Consider the following 21610-nt stretch of genomic DNA (forward strand, 5'->3'; position numbering starts at 1 on the left):
GACAGCTGGGGATCCTTGGGCAATCCTTTCTCTTTCAAAACCTTGTTTATTTTGTTGCTGTATAATACTCTGTTTTAGGGCTTCCCTGATAGCTCAGTTGGTAAAGAATCCGCCTGCAATGCAGGAGACCCTGGTTCCATTCCTGGGTCGGGAAGATCCGCTGGAGAAGGGAAAGGCTACCCACTCCAGTATTCTTGGGCTTCCCTTGTGGCTCAGTTGGTAAAGAATTCACCTGCTATGCGGGAGACCTGGGTTTGATCCCTGGGTTGGGAAGATCCCCTGGAGAAGGGAAAGGCTACCCACTCCAGTATTCGGGCCTGGAGAAATCCATGCACTATATAGTCCATGGGGTCACAAAGAGTTGGACACAACTGAGCGACTTTCACTTCACTTCACTTCACTCTGTTGTGTGAATATACCACAATTTATCCATTCCACTACTGATGGGTGTTAGGCTAGTTTCTAGCTTGGGGCAATTATGAATAGTGTTACTATGAACATTCTTCACCTTATCTTTCGGTGCACATACATACACATTTGGTGGTATATGCGGGAATTACTGAGGCATCTGTTCAACTACAGTAGATACTGCCAAACACTTCCTAGGTGATTGCACCAATTAACGTTCCCACTAACAGTTTACGGGCATTCTGGTGGTTTCACGTCCTCCCCAACAGTTGGCATCGTCTTTTTTTTTTTTTCATTTTAGCCACTTGGGTGTATGTAGCAGCATATCATTCTGGCTTTAATTCTTATTTTCCCGGTGAATGATTAGGGTGAGTATCTTTTCATGGTTTTCTTAGCCATGCAGATATCCTCTCTTGTGAAGTGTCTACTCCAGTTCTTGTCCATTTCTCTCTATGCTTTTCTCATTGACTTTAAGGAATTCTTTAAATGTTCAAGTTAAAAGCCCTTTGTTGCTTAGACATTCAAGTGTATTTTCCCAATTATTTTCTCTAAATAATGTCTTTTGATGAAAACAAGTCCTTAATTTCTATGTAGTAATTTATCAATCTTTTCCTCCATCATTAATGCTTTCTGTGTCATGTTTAAGAAAACTTTTCCTGCCTTGGATTTTTTCTTCTTTGTTACCTTCTAAATGTTTTATTGTTTTACATTTCACAGTTAGGTCTACAAGCAACCTGCATTTGGTTTTTGTGTATGGTATAAAATAAGGATCAAATTTGTTATTGCCTTGTGGATATCCAATAGACAGCAGAATGGATTATCCTCTCTATACTAGTGTTCAGTGTCCTCTTTGTCATAAATCAAGGATCCATGTATTTGTAGGTCTCTATCTGGATCTTCTATTCTGTTCCATTAGTCTATTTTTCTACCTGTTGACAATGCCATCTGGTTAATTATTGTAGCTTTAGGTTCTGATATCTGGTGATCTTCCTTCTTATTCTAGTCTTGGTTATTCCCTTTGCATTTCCATATACAGTTTAGAACCAGCTTGTTATTAATAATTTCTACAAAAATATAGCTCTGCTGGAATTTTGTTAGAATTACATTCACACTGTGGATTAGGTTGCTAAAGAGTTAATATCTTTATAATATTGATTTTTCAATTTATGAGCATAGTTTGCTTCGTCAAATTTTTTTTTCTTAATAATGTTCTGTAGTTTTCCATACAAATATTCTTGCACAAATTTTGTTACATTTATTTCTAGGTATTTGTTGAATTTGGTGCTATTGTAAATATTATTATTTAATACTTTTACTTTCTTTTTTCACTGGTATACAGAAATATAATGGATTTTTGTATCTTCAAACTCCATCCAGAGATCCTGATGAATCCATTTATCAATTCTAATTACTAATCCATGGAGTCTTCCAGATTTTCCATAGATACATTAGTGTCATTTGTAAATAATGACAGTTTTATTTCTTCCTTCTTGACCTATACTTTCTTCCTCCACCCTCCTCTCACTCTTCCTCCTCTTTCTTTTGGTTACTTGCTGCACTGGGTAGGACCTCAAGTACAGGGATTAGCAGCAAGGATGATGCTCATACCTGACTGTAAGGAAAATACTTTCAGTATTTCACCATTAAGTATGACATATGCTACTAGGTTTTTATAGTGTCCTGTCAGATTAAAGAAGTTCTAGTCTTAATTTTTAAAATCATGAATGAGTATGGAATTTTATCAAATGATTTTTCTGCATTAGTCAAGTTTATTTTTCTCCATTTTGTTAACAAACTCCAGATAAGTAAATGCTAAAACAAACTTGCATCCCTGGAACAAATCCAATTTTATTATGATATATTTTCCTCTTTATGTATACAGAGCTTGGTTTATAAATACTTTGTTTAGGAGTTTTGCATCTATGTGCCTTGTCAGGTTTTAATATCAAGGTTATGCTGACTCTGTGAAAGGAGTTGGGAAACATTTTCTCTCTCTCTTTCGCCTTGTCCTTTGAAAGAGATCTTTAAACCAAAACAAGTTTTATAACTCTTTGTTCTCTCCCTATTCAGTTGCCCAGGCCCCAAACCTTGGAGTCTTTCCATCAGTTTTGTTAGGTTTTTTTTGGCTGTGCCACACAGCTTGCAGGATCTTAGTTGCCCAACCAGAGATTGAATCCTGGCCCCTGGCAGTGAATGCACTGAGTCCTAACTACTGGATTGCCAGGGAATTCTCCTGTCTTGTTAGTTCTTTCTTCAAAATATATCCCCAATTCAACTCACCATGTCCACTGCTACCACGAAATTCGAGCTACCATTATTTCATGGCTAGATGAACTTTAATAGGTTTATAACTGGCTCCTGATTTCTGTCTGTCCTCCCCATAATCAATTCTACACAAAGTGATCATATCAACGTATATGTATGATGTCTTCACTCTCTTGCTAAAAATTTCAAATGACTTTCTATTATAAATGACTTCCAGAATAAAATCTAAACTTTTTACCATGTGTTATTAGTCAGAATCAGTCTATTATGACTTAATATCATACAGATTTATTGCTCTTAAAGTCTACTGAGAATCTGTATGACTCATCAGGGCAACTGTCTTCATATTGCAATTCAGTGATTCAACCCTACTTAGACCTGGCTCTGTCCACTGAATAAAGAAGTGGCTTGATGTTTCTGCACTGGCTCTTTGATGCTTTGGCCCCAAAATGACACAAGTCCCTCTGCCCTCAGTCCATTGACTAGAGCTAGTCACATGGACCTACATAATTAACTCTGTGCTTTGCTGATTAAAGGAACTGTGAAATATGGGAAAGCAAAAGAAATACCTGATGAATGCTACTCTTTTAGCCATTTATGACCCACAAGGCCCCACCTGCCTGCCTGTCTCTCCAGCCATGCTTCGTTCCTCTCTCTTTCTCACTCATGTTTCAGCCACAGTACACTTTTGGGTGCTCCTCATGCACACCCAGCTCCTTTCTACATGAGGATCTTTGCAGTTTTTCTTTCTCTCTGCAATGCTTTCAATCATAGTTTCTCCTGGCTACTACTTCTGGTCATCCAGTTCTCAGCCCAATGTCACCATCCCAGCTAAGACACCTGCCTCACCTCACCATAACCTTCTGTCCTCTTGCCTTCTTGTCATCTTCAGAGCCCTATTTCCTCTTTCCTCACCTTTTAGGATTCCAATTATGTGCTTTGTAGAACATTTCAGTGTGTTCTATAGAGCTCGTCTGCTCTTTTCTCATTTTTTTTCTAAAATTATGCTGTGCATTTATTTTCTTTCTTGTTGGATTTCTGTCTCTTCCATGTACATTTCACAATAGAAGCCTCTTGTCAGTCTTACAAATCCAACCGCTCTCTTGCCAACCCTTGAGTGTTGTTGTAGGCAGTGAATGAAGCAATAAACAAACAACAGAAAAGCTCATTGTACACTGTAAATTGAGACTAAAAAATGTCACCCGGAGGGCAGGGCACCCCCCTGCCAGCTGGGGGCCTGCCCAGGTAGGGCTGTAGTTACACACATGTGGTACATAACAGAGGTTCCTTGGGATGGAGACCTCTTTTTTAAAAAAAAAAAAATTGTGACTGTGCTGGGTCTTCATTGCTTATGCATGGGCTTTCTCTAACTGTGGCAAGTGGAGGCTCCTCTTCATTCCTATGTGCAGGCTTCTCATTGCGGTGGCTTCTCTTGTTGCAGAGCACAGGCTCTAAGTGCACAGGCTTCAGGAATTGTGGTGCATGGACTTGTGGCGTGTGGAATCTTCCCAGACCAGGGATTGAACCCATGTCTCTTGCATTGGCAGGCAGGTTCTTATCCACTGTGCTACCAGGGAAGTCCTGGGGACCTCTTTTAATGTGTGTTTGTTTTTGAAAGGATCAGACTTTGATGTCATAGAAGTTGTGTTTTTATTATTTAATGTCATATGTAAGGGCAAAAGACATTTGGATTCCAATAAGGGTTATAGATAAATTTATAGATTGAAAAATTAACCAAAATAGTATCTTTATCTGTTTGAAACAGTGTTGCACACATGTATGTACAAAGCATTGTATTTATTCAGTCTCCATAAAATTGTTGACATGATATGGATTTGTGAACATTTTACAATAAGCCCATGCTAGAGATCCACAATGTATAAAAAAAATCTCTGGATTACAACTTCATATACTCAGGAATAAAGCCTGACATATACTCAGATTTGCTCTAAGGAGAGGATGGTAAGTATTCTTTTATTCCATTAACACCTACTAAATATCCACTGCTGTCAAACACTATTCTTGATACCACCTGCTTTGCTGGATGAATCACTTCATGGTCTCTGCCCTGAAGGAGCTCCAGATCTAGAAAAGAAGATACATGAGCTTTAGGCACCTCCCCCATCTCTACCATAGCCTTACTAAGTCAAGCTCCCTGAGCCTGACTCCTTTGAGGATTCATCTTCCCAGATTTCTCAGTCCCTTGTATAAATAGGCTTCCTGTGACGCATACTAGTTTAAGGTGAAGCTAGAGCCCTGATACATATACAAATAAACACTATGCCAGTCCTTTGTGGAAAGCCTTAACATGAGTGGTGAAACCACTACAAGAGCTATAACAGTTCAGCAGGTGTCACTTCCCATTTCTGGGACTGGGAAGGGTTCACAGCAAAGTTGATTTTAAGCTGTGTCTTAAAAGCTAGAGAAAGGAGGGCAAAACCGAAGCAATTCAGGTGAAAAATGCATGTAAGTCAAAGTCTGTGGGCTGGATGTACAAGGAAGGCATGCTTGCAGAAGAGAAGCAATAGCTCTCAGTGACCGGCTGTGGAATCCGAACTCCACAAGGCAGTGGGACATGGACCTGGAAATGGTATTTTCAAAGCAGCATGGAGGGAGATTGTGTTCAGTGCACCCCATGGGGTCTGGCAGAGTGTAGCTGTTTCTTAAATATTCGTGTTCTGAGGGACTTGAGAAAACAAAGCCAGGAGAATAGTCAAGGTCGCTGAAATAGTCACTGGGTTGTGAGGTACTGTTGGCAAATGCGTGTCTGTGTGCTTGATACACAGCGAGACCAAACGATTAAAAAAAAGTTGGAGTTTGGAGTAGAGAAAGGTTTATTGAAGGGCCATATAAGGAGACGACGGGTGGCTCATGCCTTAAAACCCCTAAACCCCCAGAAAGCTTTCAGCAAAGCCCTTTTCTAGGAAAGGTGAGGGAGGGATGTGGTTAGTTGTTGCAAACTTCTTGGTGTCTGATCATTTGTTCTTGAGGTCAGGTCACAGTCAGATAATGATGTTTCTATAAATCACCAAACAAACATTACTTTCTGTTTTGACTAGAAAGAACAAAATCCCAAGGTTCAGCTTTTACCCTCTGAGGTCCAGGCCCTGGCTAAAAGTAGCAGGTCTCTGCGGGGCTAGTTACCCTGCTGGGAGCATTGGTCCAGCACCCAGTCTGGGTCCTCATGCCTGTGCCCAGGCCTGGCTGATGAGGCAGATCTCAGCTGGCAGCACCCTCAAGGCCAGGTCCCACTGCGCAGCTATTATCACTCAAGAAACAAGGCACCCAGGACCCAGCCAGTCCTCAGGCTTTTCATTTAAACTGGAGAGAATTATTTGCATAGGATCACTAGGAATATATATCGTAGCAAATACCAATCAGGTTAATTCCTAGCTTACAACAAAACCACAGAGGTGGAGCTGAAGCAGTGATGTACAGTATCCTTGCAACTTAACCCTGGCCGCTGGCCACCTCCGAGGGGTAGACAGCTGATCTCAGCTATACCAATTTTTGAAACTTGGAGAGACTGAAGTTGGTAGAAGCTGTTACCTTAATAGCAGTATCCATACACTCCAGGTGCTGAGGCCTCCATGGACTGTGACCCATGGAGACTGTCGTCACCATTAGGTAACGGAGCTGGTCTGGGCCTGGCCAGTGGGCGACTATGGCGAGGGATCTGGAGCTCTGTAGAACACAGACCTCAGCCTGTTCCTGGGTCCCCCAGCTAAACCCACCCACCTAAGGCCTGGAGGGCCACAGAGAAAAGGCTGAGATCTACCTCCCACCACACACTTTGCAGGGAGAGAACCACTGAAGGCTGACTGTTGGCGGAGTGGGACCCCTAACTGTGGCACTAAGGGTCTCCCAATAATAGTCTCGAGCTAGTAGCTGTACACCTGCTCCGCCCCTATTACAGTACCAGGGGCCAGAGAATGTGATGGCCGTGGGAAGAGATACCTGTGAGAGACCCTGGGGAGAACTTCTTGGGAGGGGAGTCGAGTCCACCTTAGAGATTCTGGGCCTTCTTCCCTGAATATTCTGAACACTCTAGTTTCCTGTAGATGCCCTCACAAATCCTGATGACTGAAGAAATGTGAGTAATGCCCTCAGCAGTTTCATTTCTAATTGTCATTGAATTTATACACTTACACGTGTCTTCTACTCAGAAATTTCCCTGGAGATCATGGGATTTTATTTCACTTTTGGTTCACTTCTCTGACGTGAGCCTTCCCACAAGCCCTCCTCTGCACAGCACATGATTGCCGCTGTCAACGGACAGATGCTCAATGGCCTGGAATTGCCCTCTGTCAGCCCTGAATCCTATGCGTCCCACAAGGCTGGTGCAAACATCCCCTCCCTGCCCACTCTCGCACCATTTCCCTCCAGCTTTGTCAGTATCAATCCCCACAGGACTTGAGGATCCTGTGGATTTGCCTTGTTCAGCCCTCCTCTCCCCCTAGGCTTCCTGTGGAGGCACCAAAGGGCCATGCAGACCCTGACCCATGGCCATGGTCTCGCGGGGCACTGGTGTTTAAGTGGCACCGACTGGAGCTTTGTTAAGTTCAGCTGCTACTCATTTCAGCTTGGGTCAGATAAAACTCTTGGGATTTTAGCACTTCTAGTTCTGCTTTCCAGTTTCCTTTTGCTTCTGTCCACTATTCAAGCCAGAACACTTTCTCTTTGACTCATGTGTGGCTGAGGAACGAGGTCCTTTCTGTTTGGTGTCTTGGGGCTCAGGCCTGGTGCCCCCATCTCCTGCCCTGGACAGCTTGGCCTTCATCCTCCTCCCTGAAGTGTCTGAGAGGAAAACATTGGCGACTCCTCTGTTCTCCAGTTTGGTTTCTTCTCTTCCTTGTTTCTTGTAACTGTTACCAAGCACAAGGTCTGGGTGCCTGCTGCACAGTGAGGCCAAATATACCAAATGCAACAATTTGGAGCAAATAAAGGTTTATTGCAGGGCCCCACAAGGAGATGGGTGGCTTATATCTTAAAAACCCCAAACTCCCCCAAAGCTTTCAGCAAAGCCCTTTTTCTAGGAAAGGAGAGGGAGGGGCATGGTTAGTTGTAGACGTCTTTGTGTCTTTGTACCCTGGGTCAGGAAGATCCCTTGGAGAAGGAAATGGCAACCCACTCCAGTACTCTTGCCTGGAAAATTCCATGGATGGAGGAGCCTGATGGGCTACAGTCCATGGGGTTGCAAAGAGTTAGACATGACTGAGCAACTTCACTTTCACTTTTCACTTTCTTTGTGTCAGATCCTTTATTCTGGAGATCAGTCACGGTCAGATAACGATGTTTTTTGTAAAACTCCACCAAACAAACAGTCTGTTCTGACAAGGAAGGGCAAGGTCCCAAGACTCAAAGTTCACCTTCCAAGGTCTAGGCCCTGGCTAAGAGAAGGTGGCGGGATGGAGCATCCCTGTGCTGGCCGGTTACCCTGCCCAGGAACATTAGTCCAGCGCCCAGTTGGGTCCTACTGCCAGTCTAAGAAGCAGCAGATCTCAACTGGTGGCTCCCTCAGGGCCAGGTCCCCAGACCCTGCCCAACCATCATCGCTGAGGGAGCCAGGCATCCAGAACCCAAATAGCCCTCAGCCTCCTCAGGCCACCCAAATAGCAGATAGGGGGCCAGATCCCGCAGACTGCAGCCCATGCAGATGGCCGCTGCTATTAGATCACAGAGGCGGGAATGGGGGCAGGGTTCACTACTACCTCAAGGCCTGGGACCAGCCCGTGTGTGTGGCCTGTGGAGGGCTCTAGAGCCCTGCAGGACACAGCTCTAAGCCTGTTCCGCGGACCCCTCAGCTCACCCCATGGCCTAAGGCTGGGTGAGCTGGAGGGCCCAGGGGAGGCCAGGACCCACCTCTTACTTCGCTTTGCTTTGGACAACCACCACCCCTCTGACCACTGGCAGAGCCGTGCTACTAATGGTTGCTCGCTCTGGGGAGGGATATACTGTGACTCCGACCAATGGCCAAGTGGCGCCGCTAACGGTTGCTCACTGACAGTTGCCGGTTGGGGGTGCAGTTTACTGCCGGCGCCGACCAATGGCTAAGCGTGACCACTAATCACTGCTCGAATCTTCTGGCTTAATGGTCTCACAGCAACCGTTGCCTGGTAACAGGTTGCTGGGTAAGGCCGGCAGCAACAGCTGCGCGCTAGGGACTGTGCGCTGCCCCACTGTATTAGGTAACTCGATTCCTCACTATTCTCGGCTCCCCTTCTGTTTCTTTCCTTTCCCTCCTTCCTAAATGATTTCAACGTCTGTTTCCTTAGTCACAAACATAAACATTAAAAAAAAAAAAAAAACACCCTGTTTATACTGTTATTTTATCTGACCTAGTAAACTCCACTTTAATGCAACTAAATTTGGATATATATTTGAGAAGGCCTTCATTTCGTGGGTGTGTGAGCATGTGATTCCAGCTTCCAGCCTGGGATCCTCAGACCAAGCTAAAGAAGCACCCCTAGCAGAGTCTCAGACATCAGAGCTGCCAAGGGATGGTTTAGCCCTGGAAACCCTGAGATCCAGTGAGGAATTATGGAAAGTGAAAGTGAAAGTGAAGTCACTAGTCGTGTCCGACTCTTTGCGACCCCATGGACTGTAGCCTGTCAGGCTCCTTCGTCCATGGGATTTTCCAGGCAAGAGTGCTGGAGTGGATTGCCATTTCCTTCTCCAGGGGATCTTCCCAACCCAGGAATCGAACCTGGGTCTCCCGCATTGCAGGCAGACGCTTTACCGTGGGAGCCATCAGGGAGCTGCCAAGGGATGGTTTAGCCCTGGAAACCCTGAGATCCAGTGAGGAATTAAGGAAACCCTAGCCCTTTTCTTTCGGTGGTCAGAGTTCATCATCCCGCTTCCACTATGTCTAATGCATGCTTCTTTGTTTGCAGTGATCGCACTTGTTTGTTTAGAGCAATGATTACTTGTTTAGATCAATGATTCCCAAATCTGACTGCATATTAAAATAAACTGAGAAGTTTTTAAAAAACACCAATGCCATAGACAATACAAGACAGCCCCAAGAGTTGTTAATTGTTGAAGCTGGATAGCAGGTATATGGACATTCATTATTCTATATTTCTAATTTTATATGTGTTTGAAATGTCCCATAACAAAAATGTTTGAAATATAAATATATAAAACAATATAAAACTGGGCCTATAGCAATCCAGTTACAATTGAATTTTGAGAGCCCCTGGGCTTAGAATCTGTAGTTCTAAATGCTTCCCAGGGGTTCTGAAGGTTCAGATGGGGCCATGGGTGACATGAAGAGGATTGAAGGGATTATAGTAGCTGCCTCTGGACTGTGAGCTTAGGTGAAATGTCAGATGACTTCTCCTAAAGTATTTATTCCTGATTTAGATAATTGATCAAATATCCCTAGAATGGTGACTAAAGGTAACTCATGCATCACACTGTTTAGCTCAAGTATTTTTGTAAACTATTGTTATTTGTTTATTTTTCTTTCTGGCTGTTGTGGGCCTTCATCGCTGCACAGGCTTTTCTCCAGCTGTGGCGAGTGGGGACTGCTCCCTAGCTGTGGTGCCCGGGTTGCTCATTGCAGTGGCTTCTCTTGCTGAGGAACGTGGGATTCAGCAGCTGCAGCTCATGGGCTCTAGAGCACAGGCCCAATAGTTGCGGTGCATGGGCTTAGCTGCTCCGCAGTACGTTGGATCCTTCCAGATCAGGATTGAACTCGTGTCTCCTACAATGGGAGGAGGATTCTTTACCACTGAGCCATGAGGGAAGCCCTAGCTGAAGTATTTTAAAGTAAATTATAGACCACCAACCCTGGCACGTGATGGCTCACTTAGGAGCTAATGAGTGCGTTTCTGAAGAGAATAGTCCTTTCCATTTTATTTGTATTTGCATTCTCAGCATCTAGCACATGGCAGACATTTTGTCATTATAAGTAAGTGTTTGTTAATTTTTTTAAGAAGATGAAAATGACATAGGTAGACATTGGGTTAAGATACACTGTTAACTTAATGTAGGGTTAAGAATATGAAGCTCTGGGGCTGGATTGCCTGGGTTCAAATTTCAGCTCTGCCATTTAACCTCATCATTCACTGTCTAGTAACTTTACTGCTTGGCCCCTTACCTTGTTCATATGTTAAATAGAAAAAAAAAAACCTATCTCATATGTTTGTTGTAAGAGTTTAAGTATATATACTTAAACATGCCTGGGACATAGTAAGCATTCAGTTATGTTGTAGTTCTTGTTAAGAAGAAGATTGCCCTCAGAATGGTGCCTGGTACATGGTACACCATTGGCTTATAGTAAACATTTGCTGAATGAGTGAATATTCTGGTTTTGTGATTATTTGTCTCCAGTTTTACCCATTTCACTGTACTTTCCAGTTACGAAACACAGCAGAGGGTAACTTCTGAATTGAAGTTGGGTTGAGAGTCAAAGGAAGTAATCCTGAGGTTGTATAGATTCAGTTTCAAGCCCAACCAGGAGGGCTGAGTGAACACTGTGGGAGTTTTAAAGTTGAGAGGCCTGGTGTTTGCAAGAGAGAAGGGATGTTTCTAGTTAAGTCAGTCTGACCCCAGTGCCTTCAAGAGGGGTACCCGTATATGAGGCTGCTCTTCATAGGGTATTTACCTAGATTTCTTCCCACCTCTCCACCTTTCAGCTCTGTCTAAACTAAGAATCTGTACTGGCTTAGGCCTGGATAGATGTTAGAGATCCACACTTCAAGGCAGCAGCAAGGATTTACTTCCAGATAAACACTGTCCCTTGCTTATCTTCAAAATGTTATTAAAGCTCACACTCACATGTAATGAAGAGCCATTTAAATTTATCAAAACCCAGTAGAAGTGCCCAAGTTTGGAAGTACAATATAAATGGGAGAATTGCTATGCTTTCCTCTAATGGCTAACAGCTTTGGGAAATTCCCTTAATCTTTTTGGATCTTGGTTTCCTCCTCTGACACTCTGTAGCTTGATGACTAATGTGAAATGTTATTTAAAGAACATACTAATGATAATTATAGTGAATCAACTCATCAGGGGCTAAGGATTTCTTTTGCTAAAGAATAAGAAAGAAATCAAGGAAAAGAGATAAGAATTTAGCCACAAAGTTCTGGAAGTCTAGGTTAAGAAGTTAAGTGAAAGTGAAAAGTGAAGTTGCTCAGTCGTGTCTGACTCTTTGTGACCCCATGGACGGTAGCCTACCAGGCTCCTCCCTCCATGGGATTCTCCAGGCAAGAGTACTGGAGTGGGGTGCCATTTCCTTCTCCAGGGGATCTTCCTGACCCAGGGATTGAACCGGGGTCTCCCGCACTCCAGGCAGACGCTTTAACCTCTAAGCCACCGGGGAAGCCCTGAAGCCCTTATTCTAAGGACATCAGTGAAAATGATGGAGCAGGAAACTGGTAAGTTTAAAAAGAGTTTGTAGAACGGTTATCGGCCCAGGTAAATAGAATGGACTAGAGGAGAAAGAAGCTGGGGGGAAAGAGACTAGTTTGAGTTTGGTGTCAGATCCAAGGTCTCACCACATATCTGAGGCAACAGACGGGAGGGGACAGGTAACAGACAATTTTTTAAGAAACAGATTTTTTTTAAATTTTAGCAAGCGCTATGATGTTCTGAGTCAAAGATGACTCAGGCCTCAAGCCTGGAGATTGGATGATGGTGGTGGCTATTACACTAAGGAGAGGAAGAATAACTTTGGGGGAGATGTTGATTTGATTTTGCATGAGTTGAGTTTGGGTTGCTGTCATGATACTGAATGGCCACAAAAATTAAACAGTATGGTTTCATAAATAAGAGGGTAAATACCGAGGATCAGGGAGGATTTCAAGGCCTTCAAACGGGCATGGAAAGATTCAGGTACAGCAATGTTCCCATCATCTCTAAACTCTCCTCTAGAAGGAGGAAGCCATCTCTTCTGGAGAAGAGGCAGGACTGAGATGATCACCACTGGGCTTGGGTGTGCTCAAAAGTGAGGTCAGAGGTGTGTTTAAGGCTAGGGAAGGCAGTATGTCACTTTCAGAATGTCACTTAGAAACACTCAACAAGGAGATCAAGGACTGGATGAGAATGCAGCAATTTGGAAAGAGTTGTATTTATATGTTGTGTCCTTTATATACACAACCAGAGCTTCCCTCTGCAGAGATTTTTAAAGGTTAAAGTATAACAGTGGCAGGTGAAATTCTAAAACAAGTTGAATAAATGAAGGCCATTCCAAAACTTATGAAAAGACATCAACCTTTAGAGTCAAGCCTCTCTGTGCCTTATCCTCTCTCTTTGCCTTTGTCTATATCCTTAGAGCATTATCTTTAATTAAAAGAGCTTTTATTGCATGCTTATGATGTAGAAGATGCAGAGAAAGAGAAAACATAGCCTGATCAACATGGAATAAGCTATTCACCACCACTGCAAGGCTGCACAGATACCAACTGCAATGACCTGTGAGTGGCCAGGCTTCCCAGAGGAGAGAGCTGGAAGTGGACCCAGAATGACGGGCAGAGTCTGAATGGAGGTAGCAGCAGCTGCAAAGGCTTGGAGAAGGCATGGTCCACAGTATCCTTTAGGGGATACTGGCTTAAGCACACTTGGGGAAATGGCAAGTAATTTTAGTTAGATAGAATGGGGCCAGACTGAGGAGATCTTTGTTTAGAGACATTGGTTAAGACATCTAAGTACTAGAAACCAACTGAGCAAGTTTTTATGTACAACTGTATAATGTGGTGGTTAGAGCCCAGATGACAGACAGCTTGGTGTGAATCCTGAACCTAGTTGTCTAACCATGGGCAAGCTGTTTAATTTTCCTGTCCCTCAGTTTTCTTATATGTAAAATGAAGTAATATATACAATTGTCGGGAGGATTATATACGATAATTTATATAAAGGGATTAGAATGCTAAATGCTTAGGAAGTTTTAGCTTTCACTTTCTCTTTCATAACTTTTAATATTAGTTGAATTTGGGGACTTCCCTGATGGTCCAGTGACTAAGACTCCATGTTCCCAATGCGCAGGGCTTGGTCAGAGAAGTAGATCCCACATGCTGCATTGAAGATCAAAGATCCCACGTACCTAAGACCTGCTGCTGCTGCTGCTGCTAAGTCGCTTCAGTCGTGTCCGACTCTGTGCGACGCCATGGACAGCAGCCCACCAGGCTGCTCTGTCCATGGGATTCTCTAGGCAAGAACACTGGAGTGGGGTGCCATTTCCTTCTCCCTAGCACAGCCAAATAAATATTTTTTTAATTAGTTGAATTTTATAACCATAAAAACAATAGCCTTTATTTTTAAAAGTTCATTACAGCTCACCTATAGGAAATTTCACTGCTCTGAGGACTACTGTGTCTAAATGAATGTCATTTTTAAAAGGTAATAAAATTTCAAGCCCTATTCTTCTGAAGGAAAGAGCATTATTCCAGTTTCACAGATGGCCAACTAGTTGGCCAACTTGGAAAGTGTTGAATACTACATGGTAACTCCAGAGGAGAAATTTGGTGATTTGGGTTACTGATCTTAGGCGAAGCAATTACTTGAATAAGTAGTTGCAGAGAAACTATTTCTTTCAACCATTGTCAGAATGTATGTGAATTGATATGACATTTTTGGAAAGTAATCCAGCACTACTAAACTTTTGCTATATCTGTTGACCCAGCTATTCTCACCAAAGAAATATATCATATAGAAATAAATTTACAAAAATACTTATTGCAGCATCATTTATAATTGAAGAAAACTGGAAACAACCTTAATATTCATCTCAAGAAAGTGGCTGGCTAAATTATGTTACGACCATGCTCTGGAATATATATATCCAGGGAGTAAATTAAGTCTATGTATGGCCCAGGAGGAATATTCATGATATATTGTGAATAACAAAGGAAAATTACAGAATGATGTGTGTGCTATGATTTCATCTTTGTTAAAAAAAAAAAACAAACAAAAAAAGTCCAACAATCGTGTGTGTATATATATTTGTATTGATGTGGAAAGATGTATAGGACATACATTAAGTTATTGACACTCATTACCTTGGGGTCATGGAAACCATAAAGTGTATCTACAATCTGACTTGTCAAAATGAACATATATTGCTTCGGGGTGAACGTAACAGGAAGACCAAGGTTGAAAAGAAATCGCTCAACTGCTTTAAGTCAACCACAGTATTCAGACCTTGAGTTATAATCTTGCTTTCGAAAGACTTCGCTGGGTAACTGGGGTCTTTATTCAGTAATCACTAGATAATCCCAAAGAGAAGGTTAGAAGATGGTGGGTACATATATTCTCTCCAGTAACCAGAAAGCAGAGACTCTTAAAATTAGAGATCAGGAAGTTTGATGTTGATTCCCAGCAAAGAATAATTCACTAAAAAGTTTGCTGGCATGTATTTAGATAATAAAGTAGCAATTATTAGGAGCCTGCATTTCCATGAATTAAGTCATGCTAAAGTTAAATTAATCATATTTTAATCAGGGTATTGTTGTACATATAAAGAATTGAAACTTTTATCATAATATGTAAGTACCAAGGTAAACATGAGTTAGAAATATATGCAAAAGTCCAGAGTATTGATTGATCTTAATTACATTTGATTAAGATCAATCAATCTGTTGATTTCAATTTGTTATCTCTGCTTCCCTGGTGGTTCAGTTGATAAAGATCTGCCTGCAATGCAGGAGACCTGAGTTTGATCCCTGGGTTGGGAAGATCTCCTGGAGAAAGGAATGGCAACCCACTCCAGTATTCTTGCCTGGAGAATTCCATGGACAGGTGAGCCTGGGGAGCTACAGTCCATGGGGTTGCAAAGAATCAGAGACAGCTGAGCAACTAACACAGAAGTAGGTCTCTACCTTTGGCCTCCTTTCAAGTTCTTAGCTATAGATATAGAAAAGAAGTCTACAAAAAATGTCGTATATATCTACATATAGATATAAATGACATAAAGCTTAAAGGGAGTGCTAAGTATTCTTTAAGATAAGATTAGGATGTGAAAATTTTCTGATGGGTTGGAGAGACTACAATAATAATATGTGAAGGAATTGCATTACATGGAAAGTTCATTCAGGTTCAAAAAATTAACTCCACAAGAAAGCAAGCGGTCTGGATCAATACAGATTTTTAAACTCTGAAGACCTGTAGGTAACCCTAAAGCAACTCTTGGGTGACGCAATGGAGGATTAACAAATAACAAATGAACCATGTGCCTCTGGTGTACTGTGGCGGGGAAAAGCCTAGTAAATGGAGCCCACTCTGGGGACTGCAGTACAAACTCAACATACTCAGAATAGTGGCCAGAGAAAAGAAGCCTCCAGAATTAATGTTTTTAGTGTCACATAAGTATAGGGGCTGATTCTTGAATTAAAGAGACATCAATTTGCCTATAAAGGTATGTATAGTCAAAGTTATGGTTTTTCCAGTGGTCAAGTATGGATGTGAGAGTTGTACCATAAAGAAGGCTGAGTGCCAAGAATTGATGCTTTCGAACTGTGGTGTTGGACAAGATGCTTGAGAGTCCCTTGGACTGCAAGGAGATCAAACCAGCCAATCCTAAATGAAATTAACCCTGAATATCCATTGGAAGGACTGATGCTGAAGCTGAAACTCCCAATACTTTGGGCATTTGATTCGACGAGCCGATTCATTGGACAAGACCCCCGATTCTGGGAAAGATTGAAGGCAAAAGGAGAAGGGGGCAAAAGAGGATAAGATGGTTAGATAGCATCACTGACTCAATGGACATGAATTTGAGCAAACTGCGGGAGACAGTGAAGGACAGGGAAGCCTGGCATACTGTAGTTCACAGTGTCACAGAGTCGGATCCAACTTAGCAACTGAACAACAGTCTCTGTTCATGAAACCCTGTCTCAGCGGGAGTTGGGAGTGACATGGGTGTGAATGAGAGACCCATACTCTGCCTTTGCCCTGCCATCAAGCAAGTTGTTACCGATACCCTTTTCTTAACTCCACACACATCCCACATATGTAAAGCCAGGTTTCCTGGAGCACAGGCAGTGTAGTTTAAGGTAGCACATAGACCCAGCATTAAACAACATCAGATCTCATGATGAATTTGCCAGCCATGCTCTAAATTTCTTTCAGTCCACTGACTGTATACACAGAAGAAAGTCTCTGTTTGGTGTCGATAAGTTTTTGACATTTCTCTCACACTTGCTAATTTTTTTAAAAAATAAGAATAAAGCAGGCCTGGGGCATAGAGCCTTCAGCAAGCCACAGGAGCTAGTTGGAGTTTTTAAACACTGTTATGTTTTTGTATTTATTTTTATAAGGAAAACTGGCTTTCCATGTATGGTAATGATCTAGTTTCTAATGGGGAGCAAAATAAAATGTGAGAGTCTAACAGTGCTTTAAAGTAAGAGAACAGGAAATACAGCCTCATTCAGTTCAGGGTAGGTCTGTCTCTAGGGAGGTTGTTTTTTTTTTTCCCCTCCCTAAAACCTTATTTAATACACATGCGAAAAAGGATAGTCTTGTAAAACCTTTTTAAAATTAGAAATTAAGTTCCCTGTGATCACTTCTGGCCTTTACATTTCTAGGTTCAGCACAGGGCATTTCAGACGGTCCCTAAATTCAGCTTTCCATTCAGCCACACTGGCGTTTGCTCTGCTTTCTGCCTCCACCCTTTCCTCTAGGGAGGTTCTTGCTGGGAACCTGGGTGGAGTTAAAAAAGGGAAGGATAAAAGGAAAGACGGGTTTGGGTTTTGAGGGGAAAAAAAACCTCTTAAGTCCACATATTGAAGAAGATTTTTTAAATACGTTGTTCTACTGACTGGGGTGGACAGTGCCGAAAACAAAGTGTGTCTGTGAGCATTCACACTGTATCATCTGCCCTTTGGACAAGGGCTGAAGCTCTCTCTCCTGATGACCTAGGTGACTTAGCCCGGATGCAGCTGCAGCCTGTTGCTTACATCATTTGCCCAGCCTCTATTGTGGAGAGTGAATTGGCAAGTCAGCAGTTTCCTTTCAAAGCCCGTTTATTTAGGTGGTTTTTTTTTTTTTTTTTTGTCTCAAACACTGTATGTGTGCCCACATTCTTAGCAGCATTATTTACAATAGCCAAAAGGTGGGAGCAATCCAAGTGTCCACTGATGGATGAAACAATAAACAGAATGTGGCTTGTACGCACAATATTATTCACCCTTGAGAAGGAAGGAAATTCTGACACATACTGCAATATGGATGAGCCATGGAAACATTATAAGACAGGCAGATATAAAAGTATAAATATTGTATGATTGCATCAGGTATTCTAGAAGAGTAGAATCCATAGAGACAAACATTAGAATGGTGGTTACCAGCATTGGAGGGGAGCGGCAAACAGGGGAGTCACTGGTTAATGGGGACAAAGTTTCAGTCCTAGATGATGAAAAATTTCTGGAGATGGATAGTGGTAATGGCTGCACAACAATGTGGATGTGCTTAATACTACTTAAATCTTGCACTTAAAAATGGTCAAAGTTATCACTAAAACTTAAGCCAAACCCAGGTGGCTCAGTGGTTAAGAATCTGCAGGCCAGCGCAGGAGCCACAGGAGGTGCGGTTCCCATCCCTGAGCTCCTCCCACTCCGGTATTCTTGCCTGGAGAATCCCATGGACAAAGGAGCCTGGAGGGCTACAGTCCAGGGGGTGTCAAAGAGTCGGACACGACTGGAGCGACTGAACACAATAGAACACAGGCAAAACCATTCAGTAGAGAGGAATGCAGGAGTACCCGGCTATGGAGAAGGCAGTGAAGGTGTGCGCCATGTCTCTCTGTTCCCAAGGCCATCCCAGCCATTCCCACCTTCTCTGCTCGGTTTTATACCCCGGGGCCACATCAACGCGCCTCTTGCCTTCCAGCTTCTGGCTGCAGTCACTCAGTGGGAGCACCAATGGGAGAATGAGGGAAGAAAGACGACTGAGGATGGAGAATCTGTTTACCTGGTTCCCTCTCTGCAGGATTGCTGCCCCCTCACTGTCCCTTGACCAGCGGTCCTGCAGATCTCTGTCTCCAGACTCTGGTGCTTCCTCCTGTGGCCTCTTCAGACATAGAACACAGCAGCTCCCACTGCCCCCAGCCCCAGGGAACTTGCACTGTCCCTTGTAATTTCCTCACTTCCTGCCAACACCTTTGTAAACAGTCCTCTTAATAAATTCTCAAATTACACAATTTGAGTGTACCTATGCCTTGATACAAGGTTATTTATAAAGATTAAAGTTTTAGAAACACTGACCCAAAGAAAATCCACGTATATTCCCCAAAGATTGCTCTGCGCTACCTAAACCTCTCAGATACGCAGAGAAGGCAATGGTGAGGGATGGTGAGCGGTATCATCTTCCTCCCCATCCTCCATTCCCCTCTCTTATACCAAGTACTTCTTTTCAGTTGCTATTTTAATGTTTTCTAATGTTTTCTCCAATCCTGTAGATCATAAATCACATTTTTGTACATAACAGAATTTCATTCCAATAAAACAATTGAATGATTCAGATATTCCATAGTTTTATTTTGGAAAAAAAAAAAAAAGTGTTTCTCCTGTATATGTTTCTATTGAATCCTAGGTACAGTTGTCCAAGCATATGGGGCAATTGCAGTTAAGCATGAATAGGAAGGTTGAAATGGTATCTTTGTAAAACTCTTTCAACTGACAATGGAGACAAAGCTCTGTAAAATCAGCCCTCTCTCCCCCTCTAAGGTGGCTAATTATGGAGAAAGTAAACAAGACTTCTGCATTCTTTCTTAGTCTTAATGGTTTAGAATAAGTTGAATGCCCTTCATCCCCCACTCCCAATCCAGGGGGATGTATCCTGCCCATATACTATATACAGGTTATTTTCAGGTCATGAGACACAGTCTCACTTGCTTTTAAGTTCATTGGCTCAGGTAAGCAGACCATCTTTTTGCTGCAAAAGAAGAGAAACAAGAGGGTGTGTGCTCAGGGCAGGTTCCTGGCTGGTCAGGAGAGAAGGTTCAGAATTGTGAGATCTTGTGTTTCACTGACGTCAGGTCTACAATCATCTCTGGGAAGATTACTACAGGAGTCCACGCCTGTCCTCCAAGGGCCAGGTGTGGTAAGACATACTCTAAATGCCTGCTAGAGGTGGTGCAAAGGGGATAAGAATTCCGTATTCACACCCATGACTGTGACCAGCAGAGGCCGAAGAAGGGGAAATGTGGAATGAGCAATCTTTGTTTCAATAAAATTTCACAGAGGAAACTAAATAGAGCACATACATAAAACATCTATACCAGATAAAATGGGGTTCCTTATAGTAAAGTGGGAATGGGGAATTAAAGTCCACCCTCTTTGGCTTCTTAGCATCCCAACCCAAGATGGCCCTGCAGGAGGTTCAGGACACCCTTGGTCTTTGTCATCTCCGCATCAAGGAAGCTTATCCTCATGATGAAACTGCACCTCAACAAGTGTCACATCTGAGGTCAGCCTGGTCCTGGTGGGTGTGTTTGGGGTGGGGTGGATCTGGGGCTTACTTGTCATTGACAGGCAGAGGAGCGGTGCAGAACCTCCCGATGATGGTCGTTTGGTCTTTTTTCCAAACCTTGTGGGAAGCCTTAAGCTTGAGCTTCACCTGGTTTAGCTGGCACTGAGGGCTGGGGTGAGCTAGGACTCCTTTCCCAACACGCTGCTGTTTAGGTCTGGAAGGGAAAGGGAAAGTAACTTACTGTCACACATTTGGCCTTGGCTTCCCCTTGGCTCCCATGGGCTCTGTGGGTAGCCCGGTCAGTTAGTCCCTGGGAGGTGGGCACACAGTCCTCTGCATCATCCTTACCAGCACCTTGCCCACACCGCACAGCTTTGAACATGAAGCAAAATATAGGTGCTGATTTTTGAAAGTAAACAGGTGGATCCTGCAGCAAAACAGTAGCTCCAGGATTTACACATCAGGGTAAGTGTCCTAGTTAGTGATGATCTAAATTCAGGTTAGTGAAGATATTTACTCTCAGGTCAGAGGCCTCTTCCAGGATGTTGAGTTCTAAGAATTTTGCGTGAAGACTACTCTCTCTATTCAGACTGAGTATGAATGTGTGAAAGTGTGAAAGTGAAGTCGCTCAGTCATGTCTGACTCTTTGTGACCCCATGGACTGTAGCCAACCATGCTCCTCTGTCCATGGGATTTCCCAGGCAAAAGTAATAGGCCTTGAGGCCAATCAGAGCTGGGGTGGAGTCCAGGTGTGGTCTCCTTCCGGCTGCGGCTTTGGTGTCACCCAGCCCTAGGTCTGAACCTCAGCCCCTGCTCCCTGTGCCCTGCCCTGAGCTGCCCTTCAGGGGCAGGCTCCTCTGGGCTTAGAAAGAGGGACTGTGAGAAAGAGGGAGCTCCCAAGGGTGCTGCTTTCCCCTCAGAATGCCATCGTGTATTGTCTAAGCCGAGCATGGTTCCCTTTCCTTTCTGGCCTCTACGTGCTGAGGAAATGTCTTCTGTGTGTACTTTCTAACCCAGGGTTAGTCATATAGTTTGTTTTGTCCTTTTGAGGAAGATCCCATAAAACTTTGTATAAAAGCTAGTCCATTTTTTTTTCTTTTGATTTCAAAAGTGTTTATTTCAGAGGAAAAATAACAAAACTGTTCACTTTAAGAGGCTGCTTGGATGGAAAGCTTGGAAACTAGAAGGACTAGTTGTGGTGGCCTGGGGACTTGACCTGTGTCCATTTTCTAATTGGAAGGAAATCTTGGGGTTTCACAAATTTATAAAAAGTAGGGGAAAGACCACACATAAACCCCCTTCCCTTCTTTTCAATTTCTGTTCTGCAAGAGGAAACAAAACCCAAGGAATTGAAGTAATCGTTCTTCAAAACAGTAATGCAAGTCTCTTTGGGGAGAAGAAGAAATCTTTGGATATCCATTCCAATTACTCAGGAAGATTCTCAAAGCGTAGGAGGTGAGGCCATGCCTGGAGATTCTGTGACTGGTCTGGGCCGGGGCTTGCTCTCAGCAGTCTTTAAAGCTCTCCA

At 43.1% G+C, this 21610-nt stretch overlaps 1 protein-coding gene across 4 annotated transcripts in view; it reads right to left on the bottom strand.

Moving 5' to 3' along the window:
* Positions 1 to 4329: 4329 nt before the first annotated feature.
* PLA1A (phospholipase A1 member A) overlaps positions 4330 to 21610 on the bottom strand; it is a 42129-nt gene continuing 24848 nt past the window's right edge. For 2 of the 4 annotated variants that reach the window (XR_005722986.1, XM_040251017.1), the window contains exons 10-11: positions 20132 to 20296; positions 4330 to 4758 (exon numbers count right to left, since the gene is read on the bottom strand). Coding sequence is in view for 2 of the 4 variants with exons in the window: in XM_040251017.1 (XP_040106951.1) it covers positions 4728 to 4758; positions 20132 to 20296 (196 nt within the window). In the remaining 2 variants the exon portion in view is untranslated. Of the gene's footprint in view, positions 4759 to 19119; positions 19546 to 20131; positions 20297 to 21610 lie in introns of those variants that run through there. The other 2 variants (XR_005722985.1, XM_040251008.1) reach the window with 1 other exon arrangement.

The sequence above is a fragment of the Oryx dammah genome, unplaced genomic scaffold (genome assembly GCF_014754425.2).
Source record: "Oryx dammah isolate SB20612 unplaced genomic scaffold, SCBI_Odam_1.1 HiC_scaffold_2, whole genome shotgun sequence".
Lineage (NCBI taxonomy): Eukaryota > Metazoa > Chordata > Mammalia > Artiodactyla > Bovidae > Oryx > Oryx dammah.